This window comes from Zingiber officinale, chromosome 3B (genome assembly GCF_018446385.1).
Source record: "Zingiber officinale cultivar Zhangliang chromosome 3B, Zo_v1.1, whole genome shotgun sequence".
In the NCBI taxonomy this organism is placed as follows: Eukaryota; Viridiplantae; Streptophyta; class Magnoliopsida; order Zingiberales; family Zingiberaceae; genus Zingiber; species Zingiber officinale.
The window spans coordinates 27,347,056-27,364,602 of record NC_055991.1 but is presented as its reverse complement, the minus strand read 5'-3'; the positions used below and the strand labels follow the sequence as shown (position 1 = coordinate 27,364,602).

Sequence of the window (17,547 nt, the reverse complement as noted above, 5' to 3'; positions counted from 1 at the left end):
GAACATTTTGATTGATTTATCGCCCTATCTAAATAGATGAATCTGACGGTTTAACGTGGCTATACCTTCTTTTTCACGACATTACCAATTTTATAGAATTTTTAATTTTATTTTAGAATTATATTAGTAAAATATAATATTGTAAACTACAGGGCATACATGGAATTTATCTTCTAAAATCCCTGGGCGGTGTGTGTTGGGCAAGCGCTAGGACGGGGAAGGGTTCGCTTCGGCATCGGCATCGGCATCGGCATCGGATCGGATCGGCTAAATTACCGGCATCGCCGGATGGCGGCGGCGCTACTAGGGGAGGACGGCAGGGGCTACGAACTCGCTAGGAGGCTCGATGGGTGCGGGGCATGGCGTGCGTGGCTGGGCGACGGCGCCTACGCTGCCTTCGTTCACCATCTCTCCTCCCCTGCTTCCTGGGAAACCTTCATGTCCCCCTCGCCCAGCTCCCCCTCTAATTCTCGGGCTCATCTCCACTTACAGCTCCGCGTTCGTGCCCTCCTCTTTGACAAGGCATCTGCCGCTCTCTTCTTCCACCCCGCCTCCTCCCCCGGAAACAGTGCTCCTTCCATCTCAGAGATTAATCCCGACTGTAAGCGCTAATTTTTAACAATTTGTTGGCTCATTATCAAATGTCGTGTTCTTTTTACCGTTTTGTGTGAAACCAAGCAACACTTAGTTCATGAGTAAAAAATGTTTTCTTTCAAATTTTCTTTTTAGAATTTCCTTCTCATTCTGTTTTTTAAATGTTTAATTAAACATCAACCTGTCATATTACAATCAACATCAAGGCTTATCCCAAGCTATGTTTCTAAAATGTGTAGCATGAGCAGCTTTCACACACATATCATTTTGTTAATATCCTGTTAGCCAGCCTATCATCTTCAGTTTGCTCAAACGTCTCGGTGAAATTTGACAAGGGATCAATAAGGTTTCTCGATTGTTCATGACAGAGATGTTTACTCTAGTTGAATATGGAGTTCTTAACATATTCTTTATTTAGATTTTTAAAAAAAAGGCATATAAATACATTAAGTATCTTACCCATCAAAACATAACTTAGTTAGTCATATGACTTGTGGAAATAAAAAAGAATATAACTTCTGTAAACAAATCATATCTTGCCTCAGATATTTGGCACCATTCCTAAAATGACCTCTAATCATATTCTCTAGTTTATGTAAATATGAACTTAATAAATTAGAAAGGTCAGTGTGTTCATTAAGGTTGGAAGTAATGCAGGGTAAATGAGAAACAATGTTTGTGCATATTGTAATGCTCACGTATCTCATGTTACTATGTCTTTATGTGAATATGATATGTCATCATGAAACACTCAACACCTGTAAGTAAAGTATAATGTCTTTATGTGAATATCACCACAGTTTTAAAGTTGATGTCTCCATGTTCTTATTTTGTTTCTACTACACCTATATTTTGGGTAGGATCATGAGCATGAGACCATGAGTTTCTCCCACACTCTAATGCAGTTTCACAAATACCAGCTTAAGTGGACCATTGCAAACACTATGTAATTGTTTCACTCCTACAAACAGGACAAATTACATTTGTATGGCATATTCCCTCTTTCAAGGTGAAACTGCCTTAAGGTTTGTGTTTGTTCATAGGAAATCTCTATTCTGTGACTCTAATATGTACTTATGGATCTCTTTCGGGCATTCTCCTATGGAGTTGTGACATAATGTGAATATGTATAATCAAGCTATAACATACTCTTATGGATCTCTTTTGGACATTCTGAAATGGAGGAAACTTTTGCAGAATGCCATCTTTGGTTTTGGTGTAAGTCAAGAACCATATATATTTATTAGGAAGAGGAGGGCTGGGGAGGAGAAAAAGGCATGAGGTGAGGATGCCAAGTTTATGGCCTTTCCTCAAATGGGAATGGGTAAAGAAGAAACCCCAGAAAAGAACCTACTCTGATACTAGGTTTATATCAAATTGAGATAATCAAAGCACTTAAGTATTGCAGAAGAAAAATGAGCCATACGCCCATACTAATATCCCAAGATAATAACTAATGGATAAACACCCAATGTGGATTAAACTATTTACTCTTATATGTTTGAATAATGAATGCAGCAGTAAATTTCCTTCTGTCTAGCCTCATGATGAATAATTCTCTAACATGTTAATGTCCAATTATTCAAATACCTGCTTTTGACATTTTCAATGTTCTAACAATTCTTTTAATTTGCTTTCAAGTGCTAAGGCTTGGTTTTAGAGTAATCACTTCATCTTTTCATTTCTAAGATAGCCTTCTTTTTCACACTGGCTTTCAGATCTGCAGTTGCATGGTGATGATATTTATTATTCATTGGAAGATTGCCAACAAGATGGTGTTCAAAATGATGTAGGCTCTTCCCTCCTACTAATTGATGCACTTATATCTCTTGTTTGTTCAAGTAATTGCCATTTTTTCTTTAATCTGTCAAAATCAAATGTATCCTTAGAGTAGGGGTATAAAGTTTTAAGGACACTTGGATGGACACTCAGAGTAGGGTTTAATCATCTCATTTTAAAGGGCTTCTTCATGTTGATTATGAAGCTCCAGTTTCTTTGTTCAAGCTTCTATTTTTCCAGTTTATTACATTCTTATTCTTTGTACTCATTATAGGTTTGTTTGTTATACTTTGCTTGTGCTTTTAAAACAAACAAGAACTAGACCCTTATATATGAATTTATGTATTAGATAAGAAAAACAAGAAAATGTATTGGAATTTAGTCTAGTTGATAGATAAAAGATCTTTCATGTTTGCAAAATTGTGTGGCTAGACAGGCTACTAATAGGTTGGAAGTTTACAAGATCATACAAGGTCATTCTTTTTGTTAATTCTTATTCATGTAGTGTAGCTGACATACCAAGTGCAACTTCATTTCATATGCTCAGTTTTCAGGTTAGTTTAGTTGGAAATTTTATTTCCCTTTCACATAGTTGGACTTGGGACCATAGAGCAATACTATTAAATGAAAAAAAGGGAATAACTAGTATTTCAAGCATGGTTGACAACACCATTTTAAACAAAAGGTTAGCCATAACTATGTCAATTTAAGCATGGTTGACAACACCTGTCTACCAATGCTTTGTCCTAAGTTTGTCAGTATTTCAAGTTCAACTCAGTAACAAACAACTTTAATTTCTGTTTTAAACCTTTTTCAGTTATGGTTTAGATAAAAAATTACTAGCTTGTGTTCAACTTAAACCAAGTATATTGCTAGTTTGGAATACATTTATAGCCAGATGAAGTAAATCATTTGAGATCAAACACATTTCAGTAATTCTATTTAATTTGTAGCTAATCTTGAACCTTTCTTTAAACCTTTTTACTCTTCGTCTTCTTCTCTTCAATGCACCTCAATATAAATTTTGAGGTCAAGTGATGCTTCTATACCTGAAGTTGATAATGACTTTGTCATGAACCTTATATAGTTTCACTTATACATAAAAGACAACTAAATACAATTATTACATGTTATTTTAATTTTTTATCATTAAGGTCTCATTGTGAAAAGCATCACATATAACCTTGACCCAAGCTTTTGATATTTAATTAAAAGGAAGGTGCTTTGATGTTTTTGCTAAGTTTTTACCCTTTAGTTAGGGTTTCCTTTATTTGTAATTTAACTTTTCCTTTAACCAAGTTGTGAAATTAATAATTTTATATAGTTTAAATATATTAGTTAATAAGAAGCAGATATTAATGATGCTGTCATTAAAATAAAAAGGGTTGAAAATGGAGATAAATTTCTGGAATCTTTTGTGATCATTGTGTGTCCCTTAGGTTAAATGAAAAAATTCTATAAGATTGCAGTACTATTTGCGATCCTTATGGATCAGAGTGTTTGACTATTAGAAAACAATATGTACAAATATTAATGTGACAAAAATAATAATGCTAAGCTAAATATACGAGTTACTAGAAAGAACAAAAAAAATGAATATCTAATAGGAATAAGTTGTAGCTACAATTGATAATAAAATGAGAGAAAATAGATTGAATTCGTTGAAAGATTACAAATAGAATTTTCAACTAGAAGAGTTGAATTAGTTAGAGGGGAAGTGTAAGGAGTAGAGGGAGAGCAAAAGAACCTATCTAGTGTAATGAAAAGTTATTTAATTGCTTTGAATAGATTCCTAGTTATATAACTTGGCATAGAATTCAATGGTTTTAAGTTCCTTTTGAAGAGATTCTGGCTCCAAACTAAAGGACCTCTGCACATTTTTTTGTGCTTTGTAGTAATGATGGATGGTCAATAATTCTTTACCCTACTTATCGAAAATAGCGAAGTTGTTTCTGGTGAATTGAATGTGGATCTTAATTAATAATTGCATGGCTAAAATCTTTCAATTCCTTTTTTGTTGAACTCAATGTTTACTCAAGTGATGAATTGGTGCTATTCATTGTTTAACCCAAAGTTTCATTTCGTAGTTATTAATTGTAATTGTTGTTTTCTTTTTGTCTTTTACAATCAGCAATGTAATTCTCGGGGGATGCAAATGCAGCTAAAAACAGCATTCAACACTTGCAAAGTAAATGAGCATTCTTATGAGCGGGCTTCTATTGTTGGCCCAAAGTATCATGAACCAGACAATGTACGACATAGGGTAGAGGATTTGCCAGAGACATGGTATAACCAGTTTCTTCGTGAGTATCGATTGAGACATCATACATTTCCATATTGTGACAAAGAACCTCAGAAAAGAACGCCTGAGGGAATGTCTATGTTTCTCAAATTAAGTGAAACACAGAAAAGGAAGAGACAAGCTTGTAAGGTAGGCCCAAATGTGGCCTCCAGAGATTCTATGGTGGAAAATGGAGCTTCTGTGCAGTCAAACGTGGCTTCTGATTTATCTATTTTGACTGAAGAAGAACATACTTTTTTTCCAGAAATGATGTTCCCTTCTAATTGTGTACCTGGTAGTGCAATTCCGCCAAACAACAGCATGGGGAAAAAACAAAAAATTGAAGTCTTTGAGGTTCTAGATAATTTGCCTACCATAATAAGCCGAAACCCAGCCATGATTGAAAGATTTGGCTTAATGTCTGAGTATTATAAAATGGGTAAATATAGGGGGAAGGACAGTTCTGGAGGGTCGAAAAAACCACTTGGTGTTGAGGAAGCATCCAAGATGACTCACAAAGTAGTAGCCAGTGCATTGTTAAGAGTGGGGTTTGAAGCTGGATCTGAATCTTCTATGGAAGTCTTCTCTGAGGTGTTAAGTGCACGAATCTGCAAGTTAGGCCGCATCTTGAGACTGTTAAGTGATAGCTACAAAAAGCAGTTCTCATCAATTGAACTTCTTAAGATGTTTCTGCAAACTGCTGGATATGGGTAAATTCCATAATCTGAGTTTTACTATTGCATCTCTTTTAGGTCAAAATATTTCTGGGTTCATAAAATTTCTGCTGCTGTTGCTCCTCCTCCTCCTCCTCCTCCTCCTCCTCCTTTGTTTAAGATGTTACATGTCACCCTGTTCCAAAAGATGGTAAAATAAAAAATGGGAATAATAAGAATGCAATCTTCACACACACACACACACACAAAAGGGGTTTCTGTTCCTTGTTCATCTGCTATAAAACTGTAGTTAGTAACCTCTTTACCACAGGATTAATCAAATTCAGTCTTTGAACCAGCAATAATTGGAAGCAAGGTTTAAAATTTCGACCCGTGCCGAGGTTTCGGTCTCAGACCGGAACGATACGGTTTCGGTATCGTATCGTACCGTGCCGATACAGTTTCGGTATTTTTTTATTTATCTATAGTAATTATAAGATAAATATGTTTATGATGTATATAAAAATAAATTGTATATTGATTTATTATGAGTTCTCAATTATTTAATAATTTAATATTATTAGAAAAAATAATTAAAAATAATTTTATTTAAATAGAATTGATATATCAATCATTTAAATTAAAATGGAAGTATCTATAATAATAATAATAATAATAATAATAATAATAATAATAAGTATATAAATTAATACAAGATATTACTTTATATTAATAATAATTATATAAATTAATTATTTATTCATTTAATTAATTATTAATTAAATAATATATATTTTAAATAGCAAAAAATATCAAGTAAAAAATTTTTAAAAAAAATATCAGAGTATAAATATAATTTATTAGAATTCTTTTAAAAAAAATTAGAATTTTTAAAATTTTTTTAGAATTTTTAAATTTTTTTTTAAAATTTAAATGAAATTTAAAATAATAAAGAAAATATTAGAATATAAATAAGAATTATTATATTTTTTAAAATTTTTAAATTAAATTTACAATATTATTTTTTTTCAGAATATTAATTAATAAAATTAATTTTAATTTTAAATATATTTTATTAGGATAATTTAATTAGGGTTTATAAAAGCCTCTTCGAAATAACCCACCTCCTCCTTAGGAATTGTTTAATTTAATTAATTAAATAAAATAAATAAATATTAAAAAAAGAAAGAAAAAAATCGCGCTTACGCGAGATCGCCCGCGATCATCGCGGGCGATCCCGCGGGCGGTGTCCGGCGGCGCCGGAAGCGTTGCCGGACGCCTCCAGCGGCGCCGGAAGGGTCGCCGGAAGAGTCCGGCGACGCTGGCAGCGTCGCCGAAAGCTTTCGGCGACGCCTTCGGCGCCGCCGAAGGCGTCGCGGGACGCCACCGGAGGCGTCCCGCGACTCCTCCGGCGCCGATGGAGGCGTCCCGCATCTCCTCCGGCGCTGCCGAGACGGGGACGCCTCCCGTGCCGGTTTCGGCCGCCCGGCGGAACGGTAAAAACCGCCCGTGCCGGGCGGCACGAAACGGCATTTCATACCGTGATTGGAAGCAATCTCACTTTTAATTGTCTTTGCTGCTGGAAATTTTGTTGACGTGGCTAATTTTTTTTCTCTCCACCCCACTCTTCACATTGCGATTATCTTATATTTTGGTCCTGCAACTTATACATCTACTTGATTCTAGCCTTTAAACAAGATGCACATTTCTAGTAGCAAGATTTGGTAAAACCACCATATCAGTTAACATTGCACACCAACATGCCAATATCCAACAATTATTTGTGTACTAAGTTACCAGTACATTTTTAGTGTGTGATTCAATAATTGAAGACCTTATTATGTCATGGTTGACAGCTTTCCTGCATTTATTTTACAAATGATGGAAAGAATATTCAATTTCTTGTCTTGGAACTGGCAGTAGGCTATCTGTACTATTTTGATCAGACTTATGATTGCATATTTTGTCTGTAGTTTTCATATAAGATAAAATTCTCATGCATGATGATCTTGTCCACGACTTTTTAGTGTTCTATAATTTTGACACTTGGTTGTTAACTGCTTTCACCAAACAGATTGCAAGAGAAAACCTTAGCTGTGTGAGTTGCCTGTTCCTTACAGGGCTGTACTCATACATAGGTTGCAACTCTGTTATCGCCCAAAAACGACAGTATGATGTCTTACAAATTTGTTTTGCTAGCAAATTGAATCGCATGGAATAGTATCCAATTGGAGGATTTTTGAGAAAAGAATTACCTATATGGTAGAAATAACATCTTATGTAAATTATTCCTGATTTAATTATGTGCATCACATAATTCCTGTGTCATTCAACACTCAACATGGTTCTTTTTCCTTGAATAAAACTTCTGATGAGTTTTCTTCAACAGAAATGTTGGGATTCTAGCTGAGCTTATAAAGGATGGTATCAAAGGCTTGACTCAGCAGACACATCAAAATGTCCGTATGATGCAGCCACAACAAAATGCTTATTTGCAAGCTCAAGTATGAACACTTCCGTATTTCTCTTTGTTGGTTGCTAATTTTTGGATCAATGATGATACAGTTAAAACTGGCCTTCTGATAGTGTGCCACAACATGCATCTGCATTGGAATAAAAACCATTTTTACTTCATGAAAAAAGGCTGCATTTACTTGGTGATATGTGGCTTTGTTAGTATACTATAGTTAGTAACTAGTGACCCTTATGAGGTCTTAGTGCGGAACCAGGTGCTGAAATAGGATTTGTTTGATGCCTAATTACTCATGGCAAATTCTCTAGAAGCACACTTTTATTTTTTTATGCGTAGGAAAATTTTCATATTTATTCTATAATTTATTTACCATAATTTGTGTTTGTGCTCCTAGATATTCTTAAATTTCCCTTGTGCCACTGTAGTTTCTATCCATCCAATTGACTCAAATTTATGACTACTGATCATGTTATCCTTTATTTTAAAATGAATTTAAATTTAAATATACTTATTAGTGGGGAATACAAATTCTATCTTGAAATTTGAATTTGAATATTTGTTAATGTGAAAAATTAATATTCCATATTTTTTGGCATTTTCAGACTTACACAAGTACCACTTTAGGTACCATATGGTTCATAACTCCTATAAACCTTGGTTGTTTATTAATACAACTAATTTTGTACACATACTACTATTACTACAACAACAACAACAACAACAACAACAAAGGTTTAAAATTTCGACTCGTGTCGAGGTTTCGGTCCTGGACCGGAACGATACGATTTTGATACCGTATCGTGTTGTGCCGATATAGTTTCGGTATTTTTTAATTATAAAATATATTAATTAAAAAATAAAATATATAACATAAATATTTTAAAAAATAAACAATATAAAAACTAATCTTAAAAAAAGGAAAAGATATGAAAATAGATAAATAAATAAATAAAAATTTTATTATAATTTTTAAATTAAAATAAATTAAATATAAAATTAATTAGATAATTTTATTAGGGTTTAATAAAGTCTCTTTAGATTATCTCCATCATAGCTAAGAGTTGATTAAAATAATTAACCTAGGTTTAATTAAAAAAAATCCGAAATCCGACACCACTAGCGAGCTCGCGCGACTTCGCCGTTTCCGCGAGGTTGCGCGACCCCTCAACCATAGCTGCAGGGATTGTGTGACTCCTCAAGCGTAACTACGGTGGTCGTGCGACCCCTTGCAGCGGCCACAGGGTCGTACGATGTTTCTGTAGTGGCAGCAGAAGGGTTATGCGACCCCTCCATTGCTGTTGCAGGGTCGAGCAACCCATCCGCTGTGGCCACGGGATCGCGCAACATGTCGCAGCTGTCGAGGGTCTGGTGCCGGGGTCGTGCCGGTGCCAGTCTTCGAGCGGAACGAGACTTTTTGCCCGTTTTGACCGTCTCGGCATGACACTTTAAACCATGACAACAACAACCAAGCCTTATCTCATTAGGTGGGATTACTAATTTTGTATACATACTATTCTTTAATTTTAAAATAAATTTAAATTTAAATATACTTATTACTGGAAAATACAAATTCTATCTTGAAATTTGAATTTGCATATTTGTCAATGTGAAAATTTAATATTCCATATTTTTCTGCATTTTCAGACTTACACAAGTACTGTACAGTTACCATATGGTTCATAACTTCTATAAATCATAGGTGGCATTTGGTTCTTTCCAAAGAATCGGAATGGGAATGAGAATCATAGTATTGTGGAATGAGAATGGGTATGAGTAGGGGCAGAGCCAGGAATTGACTAGAGGAGTAGCTAAAATTTTTAATTACTACTACTACAACAATAAGTCTTATCCCAATAGGTAGGGTCGACTTTATAGATCCTTCTATCTCATTGGACTCTATCCCCTACTATATCATCATTCATACTTAAATAAATTTTATCTTATTTTATTATTATTTTTTTATTTTCCTCTTCCTCGTTTGATGTGTATTTGTCATAGTTTTACATCGTCTAACAGAAACATTTATTGATTGTCTAAGTACATATTTATATCATCTTAAACGTACTTCTCGGATTTTCACGCAATAGATGTAACTCCCTAAATATAAAATATATTAATTAAAATAAAAAATTTAATGTAATTTTTTTTAAAAATATATATAATAAATAATAATTTTTAATATATATATAATGGGATAATTTTATTAAGCTTTAATTAAACATCTTTAAATTATCTCAATCATTGATAGGAGTTGGTTAAATTTATTAACCTAAGTATTTAATTAAACCATAAGTTCTCATTCACGTTCTATGGGCATGCAGGCCCGCGCGATGCCTCCTGACGCATCGCGATAGCACCTTGTGCCAATGCCGGAACAAGATGTTTTATCCATATCAGGTGAAATGACTCGAGATTTTAATCCATAGTTTTACAAAGGAGTTCCAATTTGAACTGTGATGATGTATATAAGAACAATAATAGTAGATGTTTATCTACAATTCTAAACATAAAATCAAGAACTGAGTTATCAACAAGTATTCGCCTGCATGTGTGAGATGATCTAACGACCAAATCATAATAATCAAGAGGTAGATCTTTTCTCAATACTCACCAGCAAGGAATTTTGATAGAGCATCATAATATGACTAATTGAAAACAAGGACATATATCATATCATCTTAAATTACTCTCACAACCTTAATAGTTTTATAAAGGATTAAAAGTAAATTTGAATAATTAGTCAAGTCATGATATAAACCTGTATTGAAAATACATCTTCAATAGGCATGAGGAAGGATTTGTCAAGCTGACGTATTGGATCTGGTATATATGAATCCACTGCATCCATTAATTTTAAAATAACATGCTTTCCTATTTCTTCATTCTAAAGGGGACAATGCTGAGCCTTGAATTATAGGAATCTCATCCCCAGGGAACTTGTAAAAACTAAGGAGTTCTAGAATTAAACAAAGAGAATGTCAAGCACAATGGAAAAAGTATCAAATTTTTACAAGGAAAAATATCAACCAACACCAAACCTCGAAGCTCCATTTCTACAGGCTCCAATAATTCAGGATCATCAACAACATCAACCTTATTTAAAAAACATACAAGCGATGGCACACCCACCTACATGATGAAGAAAGAATTGAATTAATATAAAAAAAACACTCCAAATAGTGTCTGAAAAATAAAATCAAATATGGAATGACAACAATATTACCTGGCGAGCAAGAAGAATATGCTCCTTCGTTTGAGGCATTGGTCCATCAGGTGTTGAACTACTGATATAACAAGGATACCACCATCCATCTGAGCAGCTCCAGTGATCATATTCTATTTGTGAACAAAGATATATAAGTCAAAATATTAAGAGGAGGAATTTCAGAACTTTTTGCTTTATCTTTTCCCTCTTCAGAAGGAACCTAGAGAAAAAATAACCCCTATTAAGCAAACCAATTATATTATTAATAGTTTCATAATCTCAAATAAAACTAGAAATAACTAATACAATTTTAACAAGATTGAAGCTTCAACCAAAAATTTTGATAATTCTGTAAATACTAAATAGTCATACATCATTAATTCTAAATTTTATAAGTATTCATCTAATTAGAAATAAATAATTAAATATAATCTACCGATTTGTATTACCTACATATACAGAAACAATCTCTAACCATGATTATTGATTTAAAAGTGATGTCCTAATTCCTAAATCAGATGAGAATAATGAAAAAACTTTAAAACTCACAGTGTCAATTTGACAATTTCATTTGAATTTCTGAGTGAAACAAGCTTAGTTTTAGAGTATCCAATACCTGCATGAGATACAACAGCTATAAGGAATTATCCTTGATTATTATTCATTATATAATGTAGGTAATTTGATATTTATAGGTTTGGGTAGAATTCCTAAAGGTTTGCCTAATATCCCTCTAATGTTTAAATAATTTTTCTGTATAATACTACTTAAATACTGAAATACATACCATATTACCATTCTTAATACTAGACAAAGAACAAAAAAGAAATAAGATATGGAAAACCAAAACCTAGAATTCTATCATAGAACTCTTATCCTAATTATTTGACAAAGAGAGAGAAACATTAGAGGATTAGGGCGTACACAAACCTAAAAGATGAATGACAGCTTCGTCTCGTTGCTGGAAACACAGCAGATCTTGTGCGAGCGGCGGCTTATGGCGTTAGAAAGAAATACGGTGTCGTGCGAAGAACAAAGAAAGAGCTGTAGCGTATGGGAAAAGAGGAGATCGAAGGGGGAAAAGAGGATGATTGAAGGGGGGAAAAGAGGAGATCTTGTGTATAGCCGATGTACCTCCTCGTCCTCGACTTCGCCTGTGTGAAGCCCGGCATTGCGTGCCAGCATGGGTGGATCACGATGCAAGGGGTGGCAAGTAGGTTACGAATCAGGCCTGGGCATAATTTTTTTGTTTTACTATACTATTTAGTAGATAATGGGCCAAATCAGGCCTGGGCTATAGCCCAAGCCTACCACCCCTTGCATCCGCCCATGGGTATGAGCATGGATATCACTCTTAAAAATAATGTTTGGTAGTTGAATATTTTCTATTGGAATAAACTAAAATTTTCTTTTTTTTACCCTTAGAGGAAAATAAGATAAAAAATTAGATGTGAGAGAAAAATATGATGAGAGAGACTGATGAGAGAGAAATTATGATGAGAGAGAAAATGTGATGAGAAAAAATGAAAAGAGGGAAAGTGTGATAAGAGAAAATGAGGAAAGAGAGTGTGATGAGAAAGAATGAAGAGTGAGAAAGTGTGATGAGAGAAATGGGGAGAGAGAGGTTGTGATGACAGAGATTGAGGAGAGAGAAAGTATGATGAGAGAGAAAATGTGATGAGAAAAAATGATGAAAGAGAGTGTGATGAGAGAGAAGGCATGATGAGAGAGGATGAGGAAACGGAGAGTATGATGGGAGAAAATGAAGAGAGAGAAAGTATGATGAGAGAGAATGAGCAGAGAGAAAGTGTATGATGAGAGTGAGGAGAGAAAGTATGATGAAAGAGAAAATGTGATGATAGCATGAGGAAAGAGAAAGTATGATGAGAGATAATAAGGAGAGAGAAAGTGATATAAAAGAAAATTTGAACAAATATATTAAGAGTATTTTCGTCCAAAACTTAATTCTCATTTCCATCACAACCCAAGGGAGGAGGTGAGTTTCATCAATACCCAAGTTTTATCAACCAAATACAATGTTTGGAAATGAATCCATTATCTCATTCCCAAACCTTTGAACCAAATGTCACCTTAGTTGTTTATAAATACAATTAATTTTGGATACATACTATCCTAAATACTAGCCAATGCGAAGTAGTTGAGACTATGATTTGTTCTATCATAAATTCTTATAGTACCTTTTCTCTTTGTGAAGTTCAAGTTGGTCTTATATTTATTTGCTAGGTTTAATGCCAATTGAAATCTTGAAGTTTATGCTGAAAGTTTTCAGACACGTTAACTTACAGTGTCATGAATTATCATGTATCTACATAAGCTCTGTCATTACTGTCTATCAAATAACTCTCATTAGTTATTAAGAATTACAATTATTAAAATTTTAAAAATTAACAAAATCTAATTAATTCCAAATATTCTATAAAGATTTAAATATTTCTTGAAGCAAGAGCTTTAGGTACTTTGGATCTGCCATCCAACAGAAAGCAAGAGATTGATTAAGATATGATAAGGGGTAGGATAAAAACTTAGTTGAAAAAGAAAGGCTTTTTGAAGTTTCATGCGATCATTGTGAGTCTCTTAGGCTAAAATGAAAAGTTAAAATCTATGACATGACCTATCATACTTTGTGGCTTAAAGTGTTTAGCAATTAGAAAACATTCTTTAAATAGGAATGAATCTAATAAAGATGAGAAAGCTAAGATGAATGCATGCGGATATTATGAAAGATAAAAATATTAGCATCTATGAGCAATTAGGTGCAACTTTAAAAAAAGATAAATAAGGGAAATAAGTTGACGCGGTAAGAACACGATTAAAGGCAATAGAGAAGTTAATTGATTAGAATTGAAGGTCTAAGGGTAGAGGCTTGTCAAAGAAAAGTCTAGCTGATACAATCAAAAGTTATTTGAATAATTCGAGGGGCTTGTTCAAAGGCAGTAAGTTGATTCAACAAAAATTGATTTGAATAATGCAAGGGAATTGTTCGAAGGTAGTAAATAGGCTTAAATTGATTAAAATTGAAGGGATTAGGAATCCAAGAAATTAGTTAATATTATAAAAAGTAAAAATTGATTGTTTAAATAATTTGACTCATATAACCTTGCATAGAGTTCAATGGAAGGATAAGATTCATGTGGCCGATCTTAAATAGTTGGGTGTTACACATCTTGACGATGATGATCATGAATGTTAATAAATGGTTTTTGCTAATGGTAAACTTTTCAATGATTAACCAATAGTAGCATACTTGCAAGTTTAGTGAACTTGATGGTGTATATATGCATGCTAAACTTAAACCTACAGCAACAAACACGAAGATCAATTGTTTTGGATATGTATAAACACACTAAATGTTCTTTAGTTTTTTTACAATGGTAATAACATGAACTGAATTTATGTTAATATTTAGAGTGTACTACCCTCGAGTATTTTCAGGTGTGTACATCAGAAATGCTAGAAAGATATTTTACTGACTAGATGGCCGTGCTACACATGGCTTATACTTAATCTTTTAATTTAAATAACAACCAGTAAGTTATTTCATTAGAGGTAAAGTAGTTACAGGGACGAGTCAGCTACTAGTACACTTACTACTCCAGATTACTTCTACTTAAAAAGAACTGCTTACCTATTTTTGTTTAGCCGCCTTTGTAATGCAGTCTGGTGCAGCAGATAATTAATTAGTCGTCTAACAACAGTTGCAGAGAATGCAGCAGATGCATCGACTACAACAAATGCAAATGCTTAACCCACAGAACTTGGCATTCCAACAGCACCAGCAACAATTGTTACGGCGTCAAATGTCCGCTCCTCGTGGTTCTGTAGTCATGATGGACAAAGATCAGCCCATGGTGGACGTCAAGGTGGAAAATGTAATGGAGTCTCCAGCAGGGAGCATGTTCAACGCACTCAATAAACAACAGTTACAGTTGCAACATTTACAGCTTCGACAGCAAATGGGTATGTCGAATCAGCATGCTCCACCAAGCCAGCAGTTCAAACAAATCTCAAATGTCCAACTTCCTCAACTGCAAACCCAGTATGACCTTGATGATACATGTTCTTCATATCTTTTGAATCATTCTTCATACTTCGACTTCAACCTTACACTCCGATATTTGTCTTATGATGCAGGAATCCATATGGCATGCGAACACCAGTGAAAGTGGAAGCCTTTCACGAATTGATGGGTGGAGACTCGACGATAAAACATGATTCTGAGCATAGTAAGTTGACCCCATCTCAATGATAGGAGTTGATACATTACCTTATGTTAATGTAAGAATCTCGGTAATCGTCATTGCTAATCCCATTATACATATCATCTTATTTTGTCTTTGAATATTTTGTACTACTGTATTAAGTTATCTATGGGTTGGAAAAGGAAGCAAAGCCTATATAATACTCTCTGCTCGCTTCTTGTAAAGATTAATTATAAAGGTCAGTTTTTGTTGTAGAATGGAGGTCTCTGGATTATGACACCCAAGTAGTTCTGGAATGGTACAGTGCTTTCCCTGCAACATCTACAATTATTAATGGCTTATTACTTTTTAAATATTTTATTTGCCATTTTTATTGACAATTGATATAGCAATGATTCCTTTAGCCTTAGGATCTGTTTAGTTAAAAGAGGTCTTCTCGGGTGTTACGATGATTAAGTTATAGGGTGTTATCATGTAAAGCCTTAGGGTTAAAATTTGATGTATTTGAGTATGTCTCCTCTCATATCTTGCTATCTGTATTAATGGTTAGTAGTCATTTATGATTTATTTCCTCTATATTAGTCTAGGAGTGAGAGTATTGGGGACGAGTGATCACTTTTTACCACATGTTTAATATATATATATATATATATATATATATATATATTTTGTCCATTATTTTGACAAATAGATAATTCTTTTTTCTAGATCTTTGTCCTTAATTTTATGAAATAAATTATCATATCTGTTTATGAAAGTTAAAGAGCTAAAAATTAAACTCATATTAATTTTTTTAAAAAAAATCAATAAATATCTTTAGTAAAAAATTAAAATAGTTGATGATTTATCACATTAATTCAAAATAAATTTTAAAGAAAAACATATTGTAATTTATAACATTTTCTGGTTATTTATCCAAAATAAATTAATGTTGTGTTTTATTTGTTTTATAGTTATTATATAGATACTCTTTGATATTTGTTAGCTTTTAAAAATAGCTTTTAAATTTTAATAATACTAAAATAAATTCTAATATGTCTATTTTACTATTAAAATATTTTATGGTTTAAATAACTTTTTATTAATAAAAATTTGAAAATTATTTTAATATTAATAAAATATCACCAAATATTTTAAACGAGTTGTTAAATTCTAAAGGGTAAAAAAATTATTAGTTAGCAATCGATTAAAAATCGAATAAATTGATTTTGTCTTAGACCACTTTAACTGATCAAATTTTATTGCGAAAATCAAATAAATCAAACTGAACAGAAATCTGTTAATTTGATTAAACTTTTTTACTAGTGACTTATGCTATTAATCAACTACGGCTAGACAGAATTCATAATCAATTAATTTGATCGGCGATTTTTAAGATTTTATTTTTAAAAAATCAATTCAAATACAATAGTTATGCTATCAATAAATTCGATTTATTGAAATTTAAATTTAAAAATTAAAATAAAATCAAATAAATTGAAATAATAATTAATCAATTTATTTATTTATTTTAAAAAAAATTCTAAATTAACCTATCTGAATTTGTTGGTTATTTTACTCACCGCAACCAATAATACACTAATGCGCTCCGACCAAAAATATGCTCTCTCGCGTGCATTGAAGTACTCGACAATGTGACACAATCGAAATCAACCACATAAATATACAAGGGCAAGATCGAAAAGGCATCCCAAATTAAAAAATATTAATTATCTTCTTTTTTTTTTAATAAATAAATAAATAAATAAATAAATAGACATCTCTTTGATAATTGTATTCCAAAATTAGCTTTTAATTTAGCGTTATTATAAAAGCTATTGGACAGCTTTTATAATGGGTAAAACCCCTATAGTTTTTATAATATATAAAAATTATCGAGTAGTTATTATAATATTATAATGTATTTAAAGTGACTTTAGAATTTAGGATGTATACCGTGTAAAAGTTATTCAGTAGTTACTGTAACATATAGAAGCTACTCGGTAACTGCTATATCATGTTTAGGATGAGTTTAGAATTTAAGATTTATACTGTGTAGAAATTATCTAGTAGCTACTATAATGTGTTTAGTGTGAGATTAGAAGTTTAGAATTTAGGGTATTTAGACACTATGATTGGGGGGATTAATAAGGGGGCTCTACGTAGACGACTTTTTTTTGTTTTTCGTAGCCCCCATTTTTTGGGGTTTAGCTATGCCAGAGAAAAGGGGGATCGAGCCCCTTTCTCACGGTCTCTCAGCTTCCTCACGTTGCCTTTGCTAGATCTTTGCCTCCCGTATGTTCTCTCTTACGGAATATCCCTCTCCCTCATGCAATCTCTGGCTACAGCTCCGATCTTCTCCT

General features: G+C 33.0%; 1 protein-coding gene across 1 annotated transcript; it reads left to right on the top strand.

Moving 5' to 3' along the window:
- Window positions 1–174: 174 nt before the first annotated feature.
- Window positions 175–15,560, top strand: LOC122056261. The gene is made up of 6 exons (XM_042618135.1): window positions 175–601; window positions 2,313–2,383; window positions 4,505–5,364; window positions 7,697–7,811; window positions 14,702–15,042; window positions 15,138–15,560. Exons 1-6 carry the CDS (start codon window positions 289–291, stop codon window positions 15,250–15,252), a joined length of 1,815 nt encoding a protein of 604 aa, XP_042474069.1. The 5' UTR covers window positions 175–288; the 3' UTR covers window positions 15,253–15,560.
- The last annotated feature ends 1,987 nt before the right edge of the window (window positions 15,561–17,547 follow it).

Coding starts and splice junctions, on each gene's coding strand:
- LOC122056261 (XM_042618135.1), top strand. CDS start 289: ATGGCGGCGGCGCTACTAGGGGAGGACGGCAGGGGCTACGAACTCGCT. Junction 7,812..14,701: donor ATGCTTATTTGCAAGCTCAA/GTATGAACACTT, acceptor GTCTAACAACAG/TTGCAGAGAATGCAGCAGAT. Junction 15,043..15,137: donor CTTCCTCAACTGCAAACCCA/GTATGACCTTGA, acceptor CTTATGATGCAG/GAATCCATATGGCATGCGAA.